Genomic DNA, 24932 nt, shown 5'->3' on the forward strand with positions numbered 1-24932 from the left:
TCAAATCACAGGCACAGCCATGTGCTGCAGAATGAATCTCATTCTGGGAAGAAGGTGGGACATAAACCCAACAAACCAATAAATCAACATACGCACAAGCACCTAGTGAAGGATAGGCCACTGAGAAACTGGTTTCAGTTCTTACTTTGCTGGACAAACTTCAGGGCGGATGTTTTGCCAACTGGAACCAAACCACCGCTCCCTTGAAGTGTGGCACGGAAAAGAGCACAACACGGGACATAAACAAGGCTCAAAAATGGGACTTCTGTCCTAAATAGAATCATGGGATCCTAGAGTTGGGAGAGGCCATCCAGTCCAACCCCACTCTGCCATGAAGACACACACATACACACACCATAATCCTGTGATGACTATCAGCAAGTGGAAAGCCTTACCAGCTTCATCGTCAGGTTGTTCTGTTCCCAGCGCCATAGCATCACACTCATCTTCTTTGGCCGAAGCACCTGCCCAGAGGCTAGGAAGCCATCACCTCAGGTGCGTATCCACGGCGGGACCTTGTAATCCGGAGCCCGCCCGCCCGCCCGCCCAGTTGGGGGAAAACAGGGCTTCCTCCTCATGGTGAGAGTCTTCGGGAAAGGGAGCTCTCCTTCCGGACGAGGAGCACCGTCAGGCACATGATACGCAAACTCCTCTCTGTGTCTTTCTCCCTCCCTCGTAGACTCTCTCAAGCCAAATCAAACAACTTCTCCTGAAAGGAAGGAGCTCGGAGGAGGAGGAGGAGGAGGAGGAGGAGGAGGCAGCTGGGGCTGCGGGATTGAAAGGCAGGCAAGGCAGCCCCTCCCCTCCCCGAGCGGGCATTCCTGGTTCAATGGTCCGCTCCTCGTTTCGGAAGGGAAGCACGTTTAACCCCTTCAGGGACCCAGGCTGGGAGCAGGAGAAAGGAGGCGAGCCAAAGGGTGGAAAGCAACCATTGGGGAAACAGAAGGGGAGGAAGAAGAAAGTAGCTGGAGGTAGGGAGCGAAAACACTGCGGGGAGGGGGCAAAATGAGCCATTCTTCCCCAAATTAGACTTTTGCCCACTCAGTGCCATTTTTCCTTAGCCCCAATATTCACACCTAAAAATTATATGGAGGAGTAGTTTGTGTGTTGGACTACTCTGGACACCAGGGTTTGAATCTCTGCTCAGCCATGTAAACCCAATTGGCTGAGTCACGCTATCTCAGCCTCAGGAAAAAAAACTGGAGTTTTCCTTTGGTGTATGCACACGCACACAAAATTTTTTATACCTGAACATTAGGAAGAACTTCCTAACTGTGAGAACTGTTCAGCAGTGGAACTCTCTGCTCTGGAGTATGGTGGAGGCTCCTTCTTTGGAGGCTTTTAAGCAGAGGCTGGATGGCCATCTGTCGGAGGTGTTTTAAATGTAATTTTCCTGCTTCTTGGTAGGGGGTTGGTCTGGATGGCCCACGAGGTCTTTTCCAACAGTAGGATTCTATCATTCTAGATACAGGTGAAATGTCAGGAAAAAATGCTTCTGGAACATGGCCATACAGCTTGGAAAACTCACAGCAACCCACTGTATTTCTAAATGCCAGATTGACGTTTTAAGCTACTACAATAGGGACCTCAATGAAAATGACTGGGAGTAGTGGTACAGAATTCCTATTTGGGAGGCCTTGTTTTTGCTCTCCCCCCCCCCCCCCAAAAAAAAAATTCATTACACTTGACTGGATGTTTCTTACTCTGTGCTCTACCTCATTTTAAAAAGACAAGCCTTTCCTTTAAAAACTGACAAATCATGTTGAAGTGATTTGTGATTTAAGGAAAATTAAGAGAACAGGGAGGAACAAGGAGTCAAACAACAGGAGAAGAAGACTAGGATGGCTGTTGGGCTGGGTGACCAAGCAATTACACCTGGTAAAATTTCTTCTACAAAACTAATGAAGGTACAGGAAGCCTTTCAGTCACTTGCACTTACCAGAGAGGGCTAGAAATACGTATGAGGCTCAGATATAGAACATGTCTACAAACAGGCAAAATTGATCATGCGCTGCTTAACAATATTGCACCTACCATCACAAACACAGGCACATACTTGAAAGATCACTGGAGTGTCTGGTATATCGTAATATGTAACTTACCAAAGGAGTAGTTGGTGGGCATGGTAACTCAAACAACAGATAATCTTTTCCAGTTTTCATCTTATCAGCTAATAAATATGATGCATATGAACACAGATACACCAGTATTTTAAATACATCACACTGGAGCATTGAAAGAATGCATCTTTAATCCTTTCTCAAGGATAAGGAATTCTTGTTCCTCTCCTTTTCTAGGAGCAAAAGCCTTTGCAGAGCAAAACCTTCCCAGCTAGTTTACTATGTGAGTGAGTGCCTTGGTAAAAGGTCACCTCTGTGATGTTCAAAATCCAAAGGAGAGGGTCGGGGCATGTTGCTGGAGGGCCCGAAAATGAGATGCATGGTTTTCAGGAGGGTCAAAAGCAGCTACAATGAGCCAATGACAAATGAACAGATAAATGAATATGAGCACAGGGGAAGAGAGGGAGAGAGTGCTTGGCTGTGAGGCCAAAGGGATTTCTAGGGGAATTACGTAAGTCCTTCTACCCAGTGCTCACGCAAACTGCCAGGGTCTTTAGAGCTTTCTTTTAACTGAATCGAATGTGTCCCTTTGTGCTGCTATAGGTGGCCCAGTGGAAATGCAACACTGCCTGCCAGTTGGGATGCTGTCACTTTTCTGGATCTTGCACCTCAGCTTCCCAGTTGTGCCTCCAGGAGCTTCAGGCTGGAACGTGCAGCTCAGGGAGGCAGTGGAAGGGGACTTTAGGACATCTCGCCATCTTCAAATGTACACACAGTGCCTGGAAACCAACTGATCTGAAGCAGAGTTGCTCTAATTTATGTGGACTTCCAAGGAAAGAATTAGAATACTGTCTTAAAGACAAGCTAATTAAGGATTAATAGGACCCAGCTCTGAAACACATCCTCAGTCTGCTTTTCAAGCACTAAAAGACTTGGCAGCTTTTTCTTCAGATCTTTTACTATGGAACTTTCCCCTCCAAAGCCCTATATATCCTCTGTCTTATTTTAGCTATATCTGATATCCCATTCTGGTGGAATCTACACTGATCATTTAATGCAGTTCAAAGCCAGCTTCCAACTATAGTAGATAAACAACAAACTCATAAAAGAGCATGAAAGAAAGCCGTTAATACACATCCGTGCTCTGCAATTTGTCTAATCACCCTCCAGGCCCTGTATAGGTAGGACATCAGTTTGAAACTGACACAAGTGGTCTTGTAGATGAGCCCCTAGTGCCCTCCTCTTCCCTGGCCTCTCACAAGGACCTCTGTCTTCCTTCATAAAGATATGGCATCTTTCCTTTATGACTCCCTAACCAGTGATTCTCAATCTGGGATCACCAGATGTTTTTGGCCTTCACCTCACAGAAACCCTAACAGCTGGTAAACTGGCTGGGATTTCTGAGAGCTGTGGGCCAAAACACCTGGGGACCCACAGGTTGAGAACCACTGCACCTAACCCCTCCTTGCCTCACAGATGAGGCCCACCCACTGCTGCCTCCCTCTGCCTTTACATACAGGTAATAGGTGAAAGGAGAAGATGTGTAAGCCCATGACTTAAATGTCTCTGTGTAGCAGGGAATGCTTCACACATTTTTACAGGCTACACTAATACAAGATGTAAAAGAAAAAGCATTCCCAATATGCATGCGGGCAAACTGCCGACTGAAAATTAATGTATTTGAATGTACAGAATGGAATGAAAGCCAGAGCAGTAGTAGTTAGAAAAGGGATGGACTAAGTGCAACCTTAGTGCAAGCTGCTTTTGCACTTTGCACTCAGTTTACAGCAACTGAAGTGAGCTGGGGGAAAAGGAGGAAAGTGGGAGGAGGAAAGAAAAATGGGATATTTTAAAATCAGCTCAAAAAGTGTGATGGCAGAGAATTAATCAGGGCTGATCCCACTAAATCAAGATAATTGGAGGGTATGCTGTTTTCTAAAACTAGAAATGGACTTCTGGCAACTTCTGGAATTTTTGTTTGAGGCTTTGTCAGTTTTTGTAATCCATGCAGTCCTACATAGGAAACTTCCAGGGCAGAAAATTGGCCCATGGATCCAATTGTAGTCATTCATTTTTGGGTTACAGTTTTGGTCTTAGAAACCTATCTTCAAGCCCCTAAGCCACAAAATTCACTGGATAACTTGGGACAATTCATCCCATTCAGTTTTCTGAGTGAATGAAAGTATGAGCATGCTGCCTTGATCTTATTGGATAAAAAGCATGATATAAATGCAGATAACAAACAGAGATGATGTTTTAAAAGCCCAACAGTGTCAATCAGTTCCTCAATGAATAATCACACATATCCATCATCATTTCATGCTACTTAAGTGTTAAAAAAGAGACTTATTTCATGACATTAGGGTATATCGAGGACCTTTTTTTACATTACATCTGCTTTATGGACACGGACCTAATTTTCAACCACTTTTGATTGTGACTGTCTACACCAGTGTGCTGTTTTTGTGCATGTGGATTAAGATTTTAAATGTGATTTATTTAAACTTCTACCATCATTTTTAGAAGTTATTAAATACGGTCCAAAGTGGGGCATAATCTACAATAATTTCTGGGGGCAGGGGACAGTTTATATATTCAGGAAAGTGGCCAAGTAAATCAAAAGATAACTTGTAGAGATAAATCACCCCATAATATCTGCATGGCAAAAATCTTGAGATGCAACAACTATAGGACACTGATCTCATGTGAAAGTAGTTAGAAAGATGGTTAGAATATCCTAAGAGTTATTGACATGCAGTGACACTAACAAAGATCAAACTAAGTCTAATTTTCTTCTCATTGCATTGAAAAGTCAGCAAACTAATCTAGCATCCCACAGGCAAAAATGCTCTCAGCTTTGGACATATTGACTGGATTGAGCTTTTTGAACACAGGTGTATTTTGACTTTGGAGAAAGCCTAAGAATCCTAATAGGTTGCCAGCTGTAATGGACACTTGCTTCTTTCTATATATTTCCTTTTTTAATGAATCACTTCAAAGAGGCTTTTATCCTCCTTTATCCATCCCTATGAAAGAGCTTCTTGAACAAACTGGGAGAGATAAGACTGGAGACAGAGTTGGCCAAATCTTTGCTTTGACCTTTTCCCTCCCCAAAATATAACTTTAGACATTTTGTTCTTCAGGGCCTTGCATTGATTCTACAGAGGCAGGATGCTCACATCCAACTTCAGTTTCTAAGGATAAGGATCACATAGCCCAGGATTTCATAAATCCTTCCAAAAAAGCCCACTGACATTTAGTAAGACACTGTAGAAGTACGGATGACACCGGGTGGATTTTCACTAGCACATGAAATGCATGTCAGACTTAAAAAGCTTGTTAGCAGCCTTAATGGGATGTTAATGGGCACTTAACTGTCCCAATCAATGTGCAAAATAATGCTTTTGTTCCTCATTGATGGGTCTTCAGTGACACAGAAAACAGGTATGACTCCTGCATTCAACACCCCAATGAATATAATTCTAGCTGCCAAGACACAAAGAATACTGTTGGGAAAACAAAAGGAAGCAGATGTTGATGGAAATTATGAATGAATTCAGGGAGCACACATGCTGTCAGTGCATTGGTTGCTACAGGAAAAGCTCAGGAAAAGTACGTTTACTATTAAGTGAGAATCTATTGTGTTGCCATGAAAAACTGTAAACTAGCTTGTTGACATTTGTTTTCCCATATACAGGATTCATTACAATTACTCTGGCTGTTTACCACAGAGTTCTCTAACTACATTGCATTTCTTCTCAGTGATAAATATTGTACTGCAGAACACAGTAACGGAATAGCTTGCCATTTGCACTTGTATTGATACTCTATTACGCAACCACCCTGTAAGGCCTTTTTCAGAGTCTTATAGGTCCATAAAAACTTCATAGAGGAAAAAACACTTACAGGATTTGCTTTTCTGAGTACCATTTGATTTGTGGGCAGCATTGATGTATTAAATTGTTATATCTGTAAATTTGGGCTGTAGAAACATAGAATAATAGAATAATAGAGTTGGAAGAGACCCCCGGGTCCATCCAGTCCAACCCCCTGCCAAGAAGCAGGAAAATTGCATTCAAAGCACCCCTGACAGATGGCCATCCAGTCTCTGCTTAAAAGCCTCCAATGAAGGAGCCTCCACCACACTCCGGGGGAGAGAGTTCCACTGCCGAACAGCTCTCACAGTTAGGAAGTTCTTCCTGATGTTCAGGTGAAATTTCCTTTACTGTAGTTTAAAGCCATTGTTCTTCTTCCTAGTCTCCAGGGCAGCAGAAAATGTTGTGACTAGAGATGTGTGCCTATGAAGTGGGGCACCATTTGTATGATGGTACTGCCTTGAGAAGATAGTGACAACTGTTTCAAGGAAAGGTTGACCTTTGCAGGAAATTGGAGTGTTTAATGTATGTAAAGTATCACAGTTCTAAGTAAACGAATAATGATATTTATATATGAATTGGATAATGGTAATGACATTTCTTGGAAATGATATTTATATGGGCACTTTTGATCTTGTCTTCCTGAATTTGTTTTCCTCTTTTTCTCATTCCTATCTAATTTCCTTGTCCTTCATCAATATGAATCTATCCTACTTATGAGTCACTCTTGCCATCTGGCCCTGGATAGCTAGACATACATTAAAATTAATATATACTTGCTACCTTACACCATAAGCATCATTTCACAGGACAGTGTGGAAACAAGGAAAGACCATGGTTCACCCTTCTTTCTCAGTCCCCACTGTTTTCTGTCTAGCACCAGATATCCCTCCTGTTTTTCATGAGAAAATTCTCATATGTCTCAAATTTTCACTGTAGTCAATAGCAAAACAAAGCTAAAATAAAGCTCTCATTTGGTGACATTCTTATACTTCCTAAATGACATTGCCAAACTCCTTTTAATAATATTACACACACAACAATGCAACACATGACCCAGTAAATTCTGAGAGCTAGAGGGAATCAAGTTTAACTGTAGCCAGTAGCCACGTTGTATTTATTTTTTTAGCATTAAAACAAATGCATGCTGCTTGTAAGACTCAACAATAGTTCTTCTTGGATTAATGTGTCCAAAAACCCTGCCTAAGAAAGATATCCTTGAACATATTGATTTTGTTATATATTTATTTGATTTTCATTCATTCATTGGTTTGTTTGTCTACTGCAGGATAAATTATTCTGTTTTATAAGCACCCTCTGTCATAATGGATTTACTAGGAAGAGACTAGAAAGACATATAAATTTAAAGCATTCTCACACCACACATAGACTTAGGTTGTATGCATGAGGTGAAAGGAAGATGTGACAATCATTTAAGTCAAAACAAAATTTGAACAGAAGTGCCTTAGTGGCTTTACTAGTGAAGGCAAAGTGTGGAAATGGATCTGTTTATTGACAAAGGTTCTCTGGCTGCTCAAAAGGGCCACTTCAAATGAGTCAACATTAGCATGCACGTTTGATTTTATGCCTCATCATGACTGCATTGGCTTGTGTTGCTTTGACAGATTTATAGGGCCCTTCTTTTATTTGGGGTTGTTTATTGGAACACTATCTTTGAAAGCATCCAGTGTTCCCGTGCCCTTCTCATTGTGTGCAGTGACTCATCAGATGTATTGACGCTTATCATTCAGTGATCCCAGGGATGACATCAGCATTTCACAAGCTGGACAGTTCCACTCAGCTCACTTCAAAGCTTTTCCTCCCTGCTCTTCTCCTGCCTCCTCTCGTGGACAGAGATTACTCAAGGCTCTACCGTAAATCACCCACACAGCTTTCTCACCCTCTATATTTTGGGGCAGCTTTGTTTGTTTTTTCTCCTCTCAAATCATATTCATAATGATACTTCAGAGACTGAGAAGAATGGCCAAGTATGCAGATTTGTATTCTAGTTCATTTATACTATAGTAAAGTAGTAGACTCAAAACACTCAGTCAGCCCTCTGCATGCACTGGATTAGGGAGCACAACACCCCCATGAAAGTGTAAAACCACAGAAAAAGAAACTGCTGTTTTGTTACTTGAAAGAATACCTCTCTAGGAATTTCTGTCTTCCAACACGACTTGATGGCCAGCTTATCCGGAAGGACCTAGATATTCCTAGAAAAGTGTTCTCTCCAGAAATCTTTGGGCCCTCTACCATAATGGAGGAAGTTGACCATAGAGACAATGTTGCATAATAACATTTTAAATCAAATCTGTAAGTAATCAAATCTACAAAAATCAAAATTGCAAATGTGGTGAGATGACTGCATTACTTTAGGAGAAACCAAAATGTACACTGAGTTGGGATGATAGGGAAAACATTTATTTATTTTATTTACAGTATTTATATTCCGCCCTTCTCACCCCGAAGGGGACTCAGGGAGGATTACAATGAACACATATATGGCAAACATTCAATGCCAACAGACAAACAACATACATTAGACAGACTCAGAGGCATTTTTAACATTTTTTCAGGTTCACGATTCCGGCCACAGGGGGAGCTGTTGCTTCATCATCCAGTAGTGGCTGTACTTCCGCATTCCTTGCTGGCAGTTTTTATGGTGTTGTAAATTAGCCTCCCGCATAAAGCGTCCCTAAATTTCCCTAATTGACAGATGCAACTGTCTTTCGGGGCTGCATAGGTCAACAGCAAGCCGGGGCTATTAATGGTCGGAGGCTTAACCCGACCCGGGCTTCAAACTCATGACCTCTCTGTCAGTAGTGATTTATAGCAGCTGGTTACTAGCCAGCTGCGCCACAGCCCGACCCCCTGCACCACAGCCCGGCCCCTGATAGAATAAAAAAACATATGGAGAGAGGAGTATGGCTGCTAACTGGGGCTGGCTACAGGGAGCAGACAACCCCCCTCCTGCAGCAGCTCCACTGGCTGCCAGTCTGTTTCTGGGCACAATTCAAAGTACTGGTTATGACCTTTAAAGTCCTAGATGGTTCAGGTCCAGGCCGACCACATCCCCTTGTATGAGCCTGCCTAGGCCCTGAGATCTTCAGGAGAGGCTCTTCGCTCAGTCCCACCTCTATCTCAAACTCGATTGGTGGGAATGAGAGAGCAGGCCTTCTCGGTGGCTGCACCTTGACTCTGGAAGTCTCTGCCCCAGGGAACCCAGAATGGTTCTCTCCGTGCTGTCCTTCTGGCAGCAGGCTAAAACCCTTTTAAAGATGAAGGTGTTTAAGATCAAGCCAGAGGTGCTGCAGTTTTTCACTTTGAACATGTTTTAATGGTTTTTAACTGGGAATTTTTAAATACTGTTTATATTTAATCCTGTTTTAATGTTTGCATATTTTATTTACTTACTTACTTACTTACTTACTTATTTACTTACTATATTTATACCCTGCTCTTCTCACCCCAAAGTGGACTCAGAGCATCTTACAAGTAAGCAATAATTCAATGCCATATATACAAAACATACAGCAAAATAAACATATGTATTAAAAACATAACATTAAAAACATCTAAACATTAAAACCAATTATTATTAAAACCACACAATCCAAAATCATGGTCCATTTTAAATTGTATGCTAATGCTTTAATGTTAAGCCATTTTGAGTCTCCTGCAGGAGAGATAAAGTGGGGTGTAAATAAATATGATGATGATGATAATGATGATAATGATGATGGCTTTAACAATTTCACATTTTCTTGGATAAATGGATAATGGCCAGACATGGATAAATAAATATGGTGTTGATACATGGAGTTTAGGTAAGCATCTGCCCCTACTAGTTTATTCTCAAAACAGAATTTCTAAGGAACCGGGGGGGGGGGGGGGGGGGGGCAGTTCAGATATCACCTCTGCCATTCCCCCTACCCAATTAGGATTGATCTGTATGGGAAGTATCTAGTGCTCCCTATGAGGCTAAAGGAGCTATGGATCTCCCCCTCCACCAGAACAGTAGGTCTGCTTACTGAGAAGGAGGACTGCTCCCAGAAGTTGTTATTGATTGGAATCGGAACTTTCTATTGCCTTGTGGGTGTTGAAGCTGACAGCAGGACAGTAAAAGGACTTGTAAAAATAAAATTGATGAACTGTTTCCATTGTGAAAACATATTTCTATATGTGTTCTTCCCTTCACACCATATAATATATAGATATTATGCTTTATTACAGATTAGATACTGGATTGCTAATCCCAATCTTGTAAAAACAGAAGTAATAAAATATTCCATTGTTAGATCCCCATGATGTTCTGAATAAAGTTCAGTAAATTTCCACATCTGCAAAATGTTTAAGCTTGTTGTTGCTGCAATATGTGCAATTCTTGTAATAAAGAATCCTAATATCTTACATAGATAACTCTTCCGGATATGAGTAGAAATTAAGGACAAGTTACACACAGCTAGTTATTTATAATTGAACCATTCCCTTCAATGACTCAGGTAGCACTACTTTTTATTACAATTATATCATAACAAGATGCAACTGCATTCTTCTATAAAAGCAACTACCACAAATGTGTACTTATTTTTATAGTTATAGGAGTACTGCCTCAATAAACGATAGAGGAAGAATATCACACAGTTCAAGTGCTGCTTTGTGTTGTGTATTACTGAGCACAATGAAATGGCAATAAAGTGGACAGGAGATAATTTCGAATAGCAAACAACATTTATCTCATTCAAATTCTTTTAAAAATAAAGCAATGCAGGTATTCTTGAGATATGGAGAATCAACCATTCATATTATAATGTTAATGGGAAAGGAATATAATAGAACATTTAAAACAGTGTTCCAAATTAATTAATTATCTAGTGTTATGAATAATCGGCAACTAATTGTGCTGTTCATCAGGGGTAATTTTACAGCTCCATTTTCATATTAACCTGGTATGTACAGGATTTTTTCTATGATCAGATCAATGAACCACAGTGTCTTTCAAAGGAAAGTTTTTTAGAAAGTACACATAAGGATATATTAGGAAGAGAAAATGGTATTCCAGAGGGCCCTAGAACTTAAAAAAAAAACCATGAAGAGAAAGGACAAAAGACTCTTCAGTAGAAAAATAACTCAAGGAGTGTCTCATTTTAAAACAGGGATTGCAAAATGAGGCATTCCTCATAATAAAACTAGGAAATGCAGACAAATTAAAATTGAGCTAAATGGCTTTCACAAGATTTGCCTTGAAGCACATAGAGTTCTTTTTGTTTCAGACACAAGGAAGATATAATCTTTCATAGGAAAGCAGGGTGACATCTTTAATCAAAGTGACAAACGGAGGAAATGTCTTTCTCTTTTAGGTGAGTTTAAAAGATATAACTAGGTGACTAATAATAGTTCTGTTCTAGTTAGGATTAGTGACTGAAAGTTCAATAAATTCTGTTTATCGTAATCCACATTAGACCTTTTAAAGCTGCAATTTTAACACTCCTACTGGGAAGCGTATTCCATTGAGTAGAAGGTATGCTGGAGTAAGCATGTAAATATTTATATCACATTATTAGTATACATCTATTCTTTTCTTTTTGCTTCTGACAGTATTCAGACATAATGATAAATGATCATGTACTGCTAAATGAATAAGGTTCATTTATATTGCCATGTAATGCAGTGTGGGTATCTCATTAGCCTGGTGTGCCCATACAATGCACGCAGGCTAAAGTGATTTAACTTGGGGTAAACCACTTAATATGGCTGGACCTCAGATTTAAAAAACACCGGAGAAGGTCCAAATTCTGCAGCAGAATTTGGATCTTCCCCTATGTTGGGACAGTGGGGACAGCTATCCTGGATCCCTGTGCGGTATCCAGGATTGTTTACATGCAGCCATTCCATGCTCTCTGGGCTCTGGCTGTCCCTTCCTGCCCCCAGCATCCCCACACTCTCTCCAAAAAACAATGAAATCTCCCCTTATCAGTGCTGCCTACTCTTTTGCCATCACTGAGTGAGCAAAGCACTTGGCATTCCACCCAAACTGCTTTACTCACTCACTGACAAAGAAACAGGAAGGGAAGAGAAGGTAGCACCAGTGAACCATAGTTAAAACAAACTACTCTTTATCCAGGTTTGGACATAATACGCAACTGCAGTTAATTAAATATGAAGGAAAAGCTTTGAATCTCAAAGCCATACCATGAGAGGTGATGAGCTCAAAGTATGCTCAAATAAGAGTATCACATATATTTATTTATTTATTGACTGAATGCAGTGTCCGAATAAACCCAGAACATGTAAAAGGGCTCAATGCATTATTTGAAATAGTTGCAATTTAATATATAAGCAAAGATCACCAGCCTGTGCTTGTAATACTCTCAATTATTTACTGTAGTTTGCATTAGTAACTTTAACCTTTAATAAAGGCTTTACTAAATGCACTAAATATGGAACTATGGCTTTATAAGCCTGACCAATGGCTACAGTCATTTTGCTAAAAATCTCTACAAGAAAAAAAGTGGCATTTCAAAACTAGCTCACTTACAGGTCAATTTAACAGTCTGGCAAAGCAACAAAGTGAAAGGGGCACGTTTTTTTTTCTTTTTTCTTTCTGGAAAAAGCAAACCTATGAATTTTAGTGCCCTGAGCTTAAAAACAAACTTGTATGTGATGGTTGTATTGGAGCAACACACTGGGTTTTCTCCCCCCAAAGCTTTCCAGCTGGAAAGGATTAATTTGCCCTATTATCAGTGTCTTTTTTTCCATTACAAAGCAAGCATAAACTTCTAATTTAAATTGCAATGAGAAAAAAAAGCTAAGACCCCATGCCCTGCTAATCTTGAATGTTTAAAATGAAATTGCAGGTATCTGAGATAAATAAATCCGCTTGGCAGAATACAAATCAATTATGTGAAATTAGTTTTGTGGAATCCATTGTGGCAAGGATTTTTAAATTCACATCATGAGTTCAATCAGGAGAAAAAGGGGCCACCTAAACAAGCTTTTGTTTAGGCAAACACATTAATATTACATTTCTTCTGGAAACTTCAAGGAAGGGAATAAAAAAGTTAAGAATAAAATACAAAGATGAATATTCCATTAGTGTACAATAATTTCATAAGAGACTCTCAATATTTCACCACTCATAAATCAGCAAGAAAGCCGCTTGAAGGTTCCCTATACCTCAGTCTCACGTTATAAAAATATCAAGAAAATAAATTTATATTTTCACAAATAAACTGAAAATCACTCATCACGGGTATAGAGATATTTGATTCAACTATTGTGCTGCCTCATCACTGAGATATTTTGAACACCTCAGTCGCTGTTGCCAGTTTTTATTCAAAATATATTTAGCCGCTTGTGCTCCTTCTCTTTTTATCAGTTTTATACTAATGTATGCAATGCTTTTGATACAAAATAAATAAATAAACACCTCTCTATTGAAGTCGTGTAGAATTTTTTTTTTTTGGAAAAAGCACTCATGTAATTGCTAACATCTACTGTACAGAGTAATACAAATGACTAATCAGAATCAGCCCACTAAGTCACATTAGCACCAATGGAGAGATACTCTGTTTCAATGGTAGAATGCTAGCCATTTCTGATTTGTTTGTACTTTCTGGTGCTGTGAATCTATGAACCAAAGACCTTCCCAAATCTCTGAAAGTGGTGTATTTGTTTTGTAAAGCAAATTGAATATGTAGTATCATGTGATATTATTCAGCTAATTTTATTTTTTTAAACCACGCTAGTTTTCTGTTGTTCTCTTACTGGGCAAAATCAGATAAATGCTTGCAAAACTTCATGATTGTGACTTGTGTTCCATATCTATCTACTGAAACATATGTTCCTGCATTTATCACAGGACTGGAGTGTATATAGAAGGCCAACTTCTCACAGAATTGATGCTACCAGTTCTGAGATCAGTGGGAAACAAACAAGGGAAACAAGAAAGAAAGTGGCATAAATTCACGTGTACAAGTATCCCACAACTATTCACATATCCCCCTTTTTTTTTTTTTTTTACTGCTAATAGCAAAAGCATTTGTTAGCTTTGATGGGCGCAGAAACAAGATTCAGCTAATTGTCAGTGCAAACATTTGTCCTGTGAGGCTCATACCAAAGACAGGAAATGTTGTAGAATTTGGGTGGATTTCCAGTTTCTGTCATCAACAGTTCACTTAGGGATCAGATTGCAGGAAATACTAGTTCCCTGATTGTTATCTCATTTTTGTGACATACTTGTCCATAGTTGGTGTTATAACAAGTCAGATGAATCAGAGAATGGTTCTGCTATCGGGTTTGGTGAAGCCAAAGTTAATTGTGACCTCTGTTGTTCTATATTAAGGCTAGAATCCTAAAAGTAAGGTTCCAAATTTGGAGGGTTTATGTTTTCCAAAGCTCTTCTGGACTTTTGCTATCCGGGTCGCATTATTGATGGAGCCAGTTTCCCCCTCCTTCTCTCCTCTGCTTGGGTTGTTTCTAATTTTTACAGGACATACAGTAAAATGTAAAGGAACTCAACATGCTCTGAGACATGCTTAGGAGCCTTATCATCTTGGAGCCCAAGAGGGACATGAGTCCCTTTTAGGTCTTTTGAGGTTAGAATTTCTGGACAAACATTTGTGGTAATTAAGCAGAACTTGGAGAAGGGAGTGAATATACAATTCTGCTCCCCTAGGCTGAAGTAGTCAAATAATACTTAGATACTGTAAACAAATTCAAGTCTCTAGGGCTAGATGAACTACATCCAAGAGTATTGAAGGAACTAGCAGAAGTCATTTCAGAACTACTGGCAATAATCTTTGAGAATTCTTGGAGAACAGGAAAAGTCCCAGCAGACTGGAGGAAGGCAAATGTCCCTGTTTTCAAGAAGGGGAAAAAAGGACCTAAACAATTACTGTCCAGTCAGTCTGACAACAATACCTGGAAAGATTCTGGAACAGATCATTAAGGAGGCAGTCTACAATCACTTAAAAAAGAATGCTGTGATCACTAAAAGTCAACATGGATTTCTCAAAAACAAGTCATGCCAAACTAATTTTATCTCTTTTTTTGTAGAGTTACAAGCTTGGTAGATACAGAAAATACTGTGGATGTTGTATATCTTGATTTCAGTAAGGCCTTCGACAAGGTCTCCCATGACTTTCCTACAAACAAATTAGTAAAATGTGGGCTAGAGAATATTACAGTTAGGTGGATTTGTAATGGATTAAATGACTGAATTCAAAAGGTGCTCACCAATGGTTCCTCTTCATCCCGGAAAGAAGTGACTAGTGAGATGCTGCTGGGTTCTGTCCTAGGTCTGGTGCTTTTCAACATCTTTATTAATGATGATGGTTTAGAGGGCAAAGGAGAAAATATCATATGCCTTTAACATGGAGTACACATTACTTTTCCTGTTTATTTAGAGAGTATATTAACAGTTTAATGTAGAGAGCTGCCTCTTTTTCTGTGTTCTGGAAACTGTTTTGCCAGCTCCCCTGCTGGTATGTAGCTGGTTTGTTAGTATATAGTGGTTATTAAATTTGATCATTGCCATTTGCGTTTTAATTTTAGATGTGTATTGCTTTGGGGGCCTATAGCCCGAAAACTAGCCAATAAATGAATTTAACCGTTAACATACTAATTCAAATAAGTGTTGCAATTTAAGTGGAAAACCAAGGCTGCTAGGGTTTGAATTCTTATAAAAGTCCCATTTGTGTTTAAGTCATCATTTAACTGTGGTTACCTGAAAGTTGGCATTCTCAAACAAAAAAAGCAAGTGGAAGAGATGGATGTTGATATAGATTTAGACTTAAATGCACTACTTCGCAGTCAATGTGCCTATGATATCAAGAAATCAGCTGAAATCACATAATATCTACAGTCCAAATTTAAACACATTTTAATCACAACGATTTGTCAAGATTTCCTCTAAAGACTCTTAAGAAGTATAGTTCTGTGAAAGCACTGATGAACATTGTTCAGAACACCGAAATCTATAATTCTCAGGGACCCTTGCTAGTTACAACTAGATCTGAAAGTGTTTAAACATGCACAATTAATCTGAATAACAATTAGGGTATTTGCAAGTGACTAAAACATTATGCACATATAATAAATACACAGCAGGGTTATTTACAAATGGTGACCATGTGGCAAAGTTCACATGGGATTTTTTTTACAGAATGAATTATTTCCTGAATTCCACCCCAATGCCAGCCAGCCAGCCATTCAATATCTTGTTAGATGCTGCTGCCATAACATATTCTGTGCTTTATCTAATAAATATAGAGTACTTGGGTACTTGGGAAAGTCAGCCTGTAGATCCTACATAGTTTATGAAAATAATAAATACTGTACAGTACTTTCTCTGCATTTAACTTACTGTGAATACAAAAAGCTGTGTGGCATATATGGGAAGAAACAGATTTGGATAGTTACTTGTTGAGTCTACAACTCTCAGACTGACCCATAGTCACACTGGATAAGGATTCTGAATTCTACATAGGTATAGATATATAGTATTATTTTGGAAGAACTCAGAATCATGCTTGTGTTGACATAGCTGGCAACTCTCTGTGTGTAAATATAGGACCATGGCAATAATATATGGTAAATACAACTTAACTTATTTTAAGGGTACATACATAGTCCTTAAAGCAGAGACATCTGCTGGTCTGGTCTTGCTTTGCCAGTTCATAGAGAACATAGTAGTATAACATGATTCCCTTCAAGCCACAGGTATGTAAAAAAACCATTCCTTCAAATAGCACCAGAACAGATGACAGATTTTTTCGCTTTTTGTTTTATGTCAATGAGTAAAGATAAAAGTGGGGAATGAGTACAAAGGAGAAAGCAAAATATATCATACAATTGTTTCCAACTTGTTTTGTAAGAATGAATGAAAAGAGTGCTAACAAAAAGATTAGAGCTCTCTTTGTTCAGAAGTTTGGGCACTTAAGAAAAAAGATGGGGATCCATGCTATCATGTTTGACATAGTATACATGTGAAACATTTAGGTCAGGTCAGGCCCGGTTCCTCAATGAAGCCCCTGAAGCCGTCGCTTCGGGCGCTGCCCTTCCTGGGCGCAATCGAAGCGGCGGCAGCAGCAGTGGCGCCGACCATTGGGTTGCTCGCCGCAGAACAAGCAAGTATTTTGTATTCTCATGAGATCTCATGAGATTTCCATGAGATCTCACGAAATTTCCATGAGACCTCGCGGAAATCTCGTGAGATCTCGTGAGAATACAAAATACTTGTTTGTTCTGCGGCGAGCAACCCAATGGTCGCCGCTGCAGCCGCCACCAGTAAGTTTGGGGTGATGGGGCACAATTTCAGGTGGGGGCCGCATGGCCCTAGGTTGGCTTACATCCTGAAAAAACCTAGGGCCTGGGTCAGATATTTTACTATTAGGTCAGATATTTTACTATTATAATTGTACCAGGCAGCTTCAAATTCAAGGAGGAAATAGGAAATATGCTTACACATTAAGTTTATTCCAGGCTAGTTCCAGGGGCAGATGGCACAGTTAAGTATTTCATAGCAGGGTTTTGACATTCATGACGAACAGAATGTCATCTGCACAGTTCCCACTCCTGGCTATCTGTTATCCCAACCCCATTGCCTTGCAGTTGGCATCCAGTCTAACTCTGATGGAAGAGTCTGTTGTCCACTGAGGATAACATGCTGGTTCTGACCCATTTATCACCCTTCCTTTTGGCTATTCTATTATAATCCCATGGTATGAGTAAGAGGAGTGTGTTTGTATGTGCATGTACAAGTTCAGTGTTAAATGAGGCCACCCTTTAGGATTCCTGAAAGAAGAGGAATTGTCACTGTGACAATGTTTTACATCATCAGCAGCAGCTACCCGGCACACAGTAGTTATTCATAGAAGAAGCCTTTGATTGTGACAGTAACCATTTGTCTCTCAAAAAAGCATGTCTGACTGTGGTAAGTTTACACAAATGGTACACAGAATCAATCCCTGAGAAAACATAACCTTTCACAGTTCTTGTAGTATCTTTGCCAACTTCTCTTTCAACTGTACTGAACTTGCTCTGCCCCTTCAAAGAGCAGGGACATTCATCCTAAACCGCAGTGTTCTGCCGAGATAAACGTGTCTTGGGTTCAATGTGTTTGCTTTGGTTCACTCTGAACGGTACACTGTTACGTGGGACCAGCCTGTACTGCAAGGATTATAGAATTTGCTATTTCATTAATTTTGAAGTGGTGCAGTGAACAAACAAGCTGAAGCTGGAAGGAAGGAAAGGGGAGTAGAGATGTGAAAATACTGTTGGCTTTCATTTCAGGAAATATTACTAATTCAAGTGGCACATGTACACACCTGACTGCCCTGTTTCCTGCTGGTATAGCTACGCTCTCTCATTCCAATGAGCTATTAGTAACCGCAAAGCCTGCAAACTGAAGAATGACCATATCGTCTGGGAAAAATAGTATTTTGGATTTTAAATAAACATCAAGGAGTTGCTGGCCTTGGTAATGGGAGAAGGGAAGTTCTGAGCTGAATATTCATGAAAATGTGTTTTTTCTCCTTTCGGAAATGAACCAGGTCTTCTGGGATCTTGAAAACTCCTTAAGAGTTTATTAGAAAGAAAATTAAAGAAATCAAAGAAAGGAAGGAGAATAATAATTAGAGGCTGAGGATGGAACAGAAGGACAAGAGGGTATAAATGTAATTGTAAAATGGCTTTTCAGGTATCTGTCATTCATTTGTTCATCGCTGATACAATTCCTAAATCTGGTCTGAGGTGGCAGTGGTACTACATTTTTCTCACTTTTCTTGTTTGTCAATGCAAGGATTAAGAATCTTGGGTCTATCTTTAGGAAACATGATTTGTGACCCAGTGGCCCAGGGACAGATTTTCTCCTGGAGTCTGGAAAAGTTTTTGTGCCAAGTAGATCAGGGAGAAATGGATAAAATGAGTGTTCTTGTTTTATCTTAACAACCCCAGGGCAGCTTAAATAGAGATCAGTGATTCACACAGGGCTCACAAAGAGCCTCATGTCTTGGGTAGGTAGTGAACATGAATCATGATGATCTTGGCCCGAGTCAAATGCTACATTGCTACACTGTTCTGGGGGGCTTGGTTAAAGCAGATTAAATCCTTGCTTGTGGAGATAAGAAATCTTTCCAGCTCAGTCCAACCTCATCCTCCCCGATTCTAATTTGTTTTGAAATGTGGCTGCTATTAACACTAATATAACTCAGTTTTTATACCTTCCTAATAGTTTCTACTGCAATGCTCTTGCTGTAATTTTAAAAGAAAGCTTCCAAGTGTGAAAGTTAAATATATCCAGGAGGAGTAGAACAGTGGGTGGTCTGTAATAGTGCAGGATCAGAAAGCTTACAGGAGTCTCATGATACTTTGGAGTTGTGGTTTTCTTTATGCTTGGAAATCAGGTATATATATTGCATAGCTGATTTTTAAAAGGTTAAACATATGGGTAGTATTTTTAAAAGGCTACCACAATGGGAATATTGCAATGAGGAATTCCAAAGACTAGATATGGAGCTTTTTCATCCCCACTCACTTCATGTTCTCCTTTTCAAAAGACTAAGGCCTCTTCTACACTGCCATATAATCCAGATTATCAAATCAGATAATCCACATTATCTGCTTTTAACTGCATTATATGAGTCTACACTGTCATATACCCAGTTTAAAGCAGAAAATGTAGATTTTATATATTAGTGTAGAAGGGGCCTTGGAGTCAAACTGCGTTATATGAGTGCATATGAGAATATATACAGGAGCTGCGGTGGCGCAATGGGTTTAAACCCTTGTGACAGCTGAAGGTTGGCGGTTCAAATCCGTGAGATGTCTGTTAGCCCAGTTTCCATGTGGGGCATGAGAGAAGCCTCCCACAGGATGGTAACACATCCGGGCATCCCCTAGGCAACGTCTCTGTAGACAGCCGATTCTCTCACACCAGAAGCGACTTGCAGTGTATTCTCAATTCACTCCTGACACAATAAAAATGCAGTTATATTTCAGCATATTTTATATTTAATTCATCATTTAATTTCTTCTTCTAGAATAGCATTCATGCATACAAAGCAAGTGAGGAGGCAGTATTTGGAAGCTATAAACTATGGTCCAGCTATAAACATTCATAGATTCAGAAGGCAAACAGCTATGATCTGGCTTTGATAAGATTTAAAAGACTGTGCTTATTAACGAAACATTACTAAAAAATCTCTCCAATCAGCTTTGAATCATCTTGCAAGGAAACACAAAACTAGCACCATAGACCCTGTGCATTTTCTCGTTAACCCACCAGGTGGCATTACTAACCAAGTTAACTAGGAAAATTCACCTTACTGCTTTATCTTCCTAAACCAGGATAAGGCTCTGTTTAATTTTGTAGCAGTTAAACTCCTCCGTCAGCTTAATCATGTGTAAAAAAGGAAACCATATGGCTGTTTTCTCAGCACTTGGGATTCCAGTGACGCCGGGGAGCAGCAAATGCATCCTCAGTGAATACCATTATCTTTGAAATACAGACCCCAGTTCAAAAAACAATTATGTGTATTGGACTATGTCCAGGTCCTGAATCACCCAGGATACCCTGCATTTTTATAAAGTGGTGGCAAGTCAATTGTGTTGACTGTTTTCTGAAGTGAACACAGATCCGTTATTTGACATCTTTCATATGTGTGTATGGCTTTGACTCCAATTTTGCAGGAGCACTGGTTCAGACAAATTGCAGTGCTTACCGTTTCTGGGATACAAGATGCTCATGGTCCAAACCCAATCCACTGGATTTCTAAAACATTAATTCTACATTTGCAAGGGTATGCATGTGTGTTTGCGTGTGTTTTGCTTTTTGAACATCCTGGACACATTCACAGTTGCTAACACATTAACTATAAAAAAAAATTGTGAAGGCTGGAGTCTTAATTGGTCCCAAGAATGAAGTTGCAGCAAATAAGTATCTTTAAGCTCAGCATGAAAGCAATGCACTGCTGCTGCCTACATTCCTGTGCCAGTAGATGGCACTTTTCTATTGCATGCCACCACTTAAGCAGAGAGGTAATTTGAGAGCAGCTGACAAATTCAGTGAAGCACCACATTAATAAAACTATGTAAAATACAATTTGCATGGCAGGCACTGAACCGGATATATGACCCAGGCTATTCTTAATAAGCTTCTCTTCAATATAATGTTTCCACTCCTTATCTTTTATAGTCAAAGACTGATAGCCCTTGATAATTCTGTATGCCTGGAAAAAATATCAGGTAAGGTCAAGTTTAACTCAACAGTAGTATTCAGATCAAGTTCAAATGTCAGTCTGCATCAGTATGCAAAGGGATCTTGAGACCCAGGGCAGCTATAAACTAACCCTTTATCTGGAGTGTTGAATGCTTTCTCCCCCCTTCTTGTATTGCTTCCTTACTCTAGCTAGGATCAATCCAGATGATAAGAAATGGAAGCTAGCCATGTTGCATCCATTGGCTACTGAGACAATGAGAACAGGAGAGGGTGCTGGATGCCATCCCACATCTCTGAACTGCCCAACTCTGGGCAATACAGAATGGCCATGTAAACAGTTGCAGATGGTTCGATCTCAGAACCTGCCCAACTGCTTACACAGGTCCAAAGTTGTGGTTACCTCCAGATTCTCAGGAAGAATTAGGAGCTCACTAACAGGGACTTTTAAAACACAGTTCAAGGCCACGTTAATCCAAATCAACTTCATTTGTCATGTAGCCACCACAGAGCTGATTCACACACACACACACACACACACACACACACACACACACACACACACACACACACTGGAACAGTGTAGATGTGTCCCCAGTCTACAAAACCTTTGGCTCCAAACTTCTTTAGCAGTGCTACAACTTCCCTGTCCCTAATTTAGATGTCTATATTCCATCTCCTAGAAGGCACAATATCTTATTAGAATACATTCAGATAGAACATATCTGGTGGACACACTATAGAGCTAGACTGCTGACAGGAACAGCAATCTAACTTTATGGAACAGTCTGACTTTTAGCCTGAACTCTAAGGGACCTACCCAAGGTGATGAACTATATCTCCCAGATAAGTCATATGCCCTGAATGATACCTTTATAATTTTCAGGTGTTGTGTGGGTGTTTGAGGGGCTGCTGCTCACCTGCTTTCTCCCTTCTCCAGCTTTAAGATGGCTTATCTCCCAATGTTTCTATGGCAGGCTCTCTTTGTGGATCTTTCTTTCCTTCCTTAATTTCCCTCATACTCCTTTTCCTTCTCCCTTTTCTTCCTTCCTTTCCTTCTTCCCTTGCTTTCCTTCATATGCCTTCCCGCCCTCGCTTTCCTTTCCTTCCTTCTCTTTCTTTCTACCCCCTCTTTTGTCTCCCTTCCTTTCTCTTCCTTCCTTTCTCTTTTTCTTCCCTCCTCATACCATTTCCCCTTTCCTTCTCCTTCTTCCCTTCTTTTTCTTCCCCTCCCCTCCCCTTCCCTTCTCCTCATAAACATATTACCTAGCAACAGCCAATCTGCTTCACTCCCAGAGGGCTACTTCACCCAGCCACAGCCAATCCACTTTGTTCCCTTTCTTTCCCTCTGTTTTGTTGTTGAAACACCTCAATTGTTTTACATTGGACAATGATGGGTATGCAGGACACGTTTGGCCCGGACCCATCAAAACATGCAAGAGCCTTTGTGGCACAAACCAACTAACAACCAACCACCCAACATACATATATACTTTGAATTTTATAGAGAGACATTACAATACAAAGGGGATTTATTACACCACTGACACTGCTCTAAACACTATCTCACGCTTTTTTTTCATGTCAGGAGCGACTTGCTAAATTGCAAGTCACGTCAGGTGTGAGAGAATTGGCCTTCTGCAAGGATACTGCCCAGGGGATGACCAGATGTTTTTGATGTCTTACCATGCATGTGGGAGGGTTCTCTCATGTCCCCGCATGGAGCTGGAGCTGATAGAGGAAGCTCATCAGCGCTCTCCCCAGGTTGGATTGAACCGGCAACCTTCAGGTCAGCAGCCCAACCTTCATCAGTCCTGTTGGCACAAAGGTTTAGCCCACTGCACCTCTGGGGGCTCCTATCTCATTCTGACTCCCATATAAATATGCACCAGTAAACACAGCAATTCATTACAAACTAGAAGAAAACTAAATATACATTTTGGAAAGGATTCCCATTTCACCATTTTTGTTCTACCTCATGACTTTCCTGACTTTAAGAAACGGTTGTACAGTGTGACTGAACATATCCCTTGAAGACAGTAGCTCTTTATACAGAGACAATTAGATCTGACTGAGATGTATCAAACAGTATAAAACTCCATCTGACCTAGAAAAAGGAAGAAGAAAACCATTTCTTCTCTTTTGACCTATCCAGTATCCGAAAAAACCAGCACAGACATTACTGAAACTCGAGTCACAGCAGCTATCAGTGCTTGTCTTTTCTTCCATATTGCCTGACAGTTGCATTTATATCACACTCTTGAGTGGAAATAATAGGTCCCAGTATGTGACTTGGTGAGTCCTATATGCAAAAGGCTTTTGTAGTTAGGGCTTTAGCTGGTGTTCAGTCAGTTAGCATTTGCAAAAGCTACACACACCAAATTAACCTGCAGAGTACAGATATGTGCTGTAGCACCATCACTTTGCTAGGAACCGAGCTATTTTTAAACACTTGGAGCAGGGGGAACTGCATAAAATTACCATAACTTAAGCATTGCTAACAGTACTCACTTTACAGCATTATATGGTATAAATTAATGGCTGGTATGGGCATCCCGGTCCCTTTATGTAGCTAACCAAGAAATTCATCTGGCAGCTTTAGGAACCTAACCTTGACCCACCACACACACACAAAAAAACAAGTTTCCCCTAGTCTCTTCCTTACAATAAATGCACACACACACTGCTTTCTACCTCCCTTACTTTATGCAAAGCAACAGTCTCAGCACTTTAGATTTCAGTACAAATCCCAAAAAGTCTTCATGTGTAACTGGTGGTTATGTGGCTTCATAATTGCAGGACATCCTGCTATTTCTCCCTATGGCGATATTCTGCTTTTGGGCAGATGGCATCAAAGTAGAATGCAGATGGTAACCCGCAGCCCACAAGCTCTTCATCGCTGTTCTAAATTCTATGTGCAGACTGTTTTGATCCTTATGTTTCCCTTTTGTTATTTTTTTAGAATTAAAAAAATACCCAAGTATCCACACTGCAGACATTAATATCCTTTACATGCTGATATATCTAACAGCAGTCATAGTAATTCCTTCTAATAATGGCATCTAATACTAGGGAGGGAGCACATTCTCTTTCAGTAGATATGTTATCAGAAATATTTATAAAAATATTTCTATATCACTTTTCAGTACCTGAAGATGAATCCTCAAGGAATTTTAGAACAATGGTCAGGATGGTAATTTTGTAACTAGGTTCTTGATAAGAGAGGAGGTGCAAAGCCATTGGAGTCTAAAGAATAACTGGACACTTTTGGTCAAATCCCAACCAAGAATAGGACAATGAAAGTTTATTACTAGACAGATCCCTATCATTGATTTTCCTTTTGCCACAACCCCCCCCCCACCACACACACACACACACACACACACACACACACACACCATGTGGGTCTTTATACTTAGCATTCTGATTTGGGTCTAGAGACCAATCAGAAGTTGCCCTGATATGCTCAATAAAAAAGATGCTTCATTTTTCAAAAAGGCATTATGTTTCATTGTAAAAAAATGGTACTTTCCAAGATAGTCAATAAGCATGGGGTAATAGGTTTGACATGGATAACCCCACACATCTCAGTCCAATTGAAGCAACTGGGAGGACGGTGGTGACTTTCCCCCAGTTAATGACATTCACATCTTCAATAAGTATGACATGGCACTCCACTTGGCAAACAGACAAATAAGTACATGATACAAAGCAGAAAATCTACACAACTTTAATTGAGTTAGTTTGCACCTGGTTTTCCCCAACTCTAAATAATTC

At 40.0% G+C, this 24932-nt stretch overlaps 1 protein-coding gene across 13 annotated transcripts in view; it reads right to left on the minus strand.

Annotated features, from left to right (window-relative positions):
• The window catches only part of nav2 (neuron navigator 2), a 691770-nt gene that overhangs the window by 256925 nt on the left and 409913 nt on the right, over positions 1-24932 (minus strand). The window contains exon 1 of one of the 13 annotated variants that reach the window (XM_062967811.1): positions 396-732. The exons of the other annotated variants lie outside the window; for them this stretch is intronic. Within the exon in view, the coding sequence (XP_062823881.1) occupies positions 396-446 (51 nt within the window). The 5' untranslated portion in view covers positions 447-732. Of the gene's footprint in view, positions 1-395; positions 733-24932 lie in introns of those variants that run through there. 13 annotated transcript variants of the gene reach the window in all.

Source organism: Anolis carolinensis, chromosome 1 (genome assembly GCF_035594765.1).
Source record: "Anolis carolinensis isolate JA03-04 chromosome 1, rAnoCar3.1.pri, whole genome shotgun sequence".
In the NCBI taxonomy this organism is placed as follows: Eukaryota; Metazoa; Chordata; class Lepidosauria; order Squamata; family Dactyloidae; genus Anolis; species Anolis carolinensis.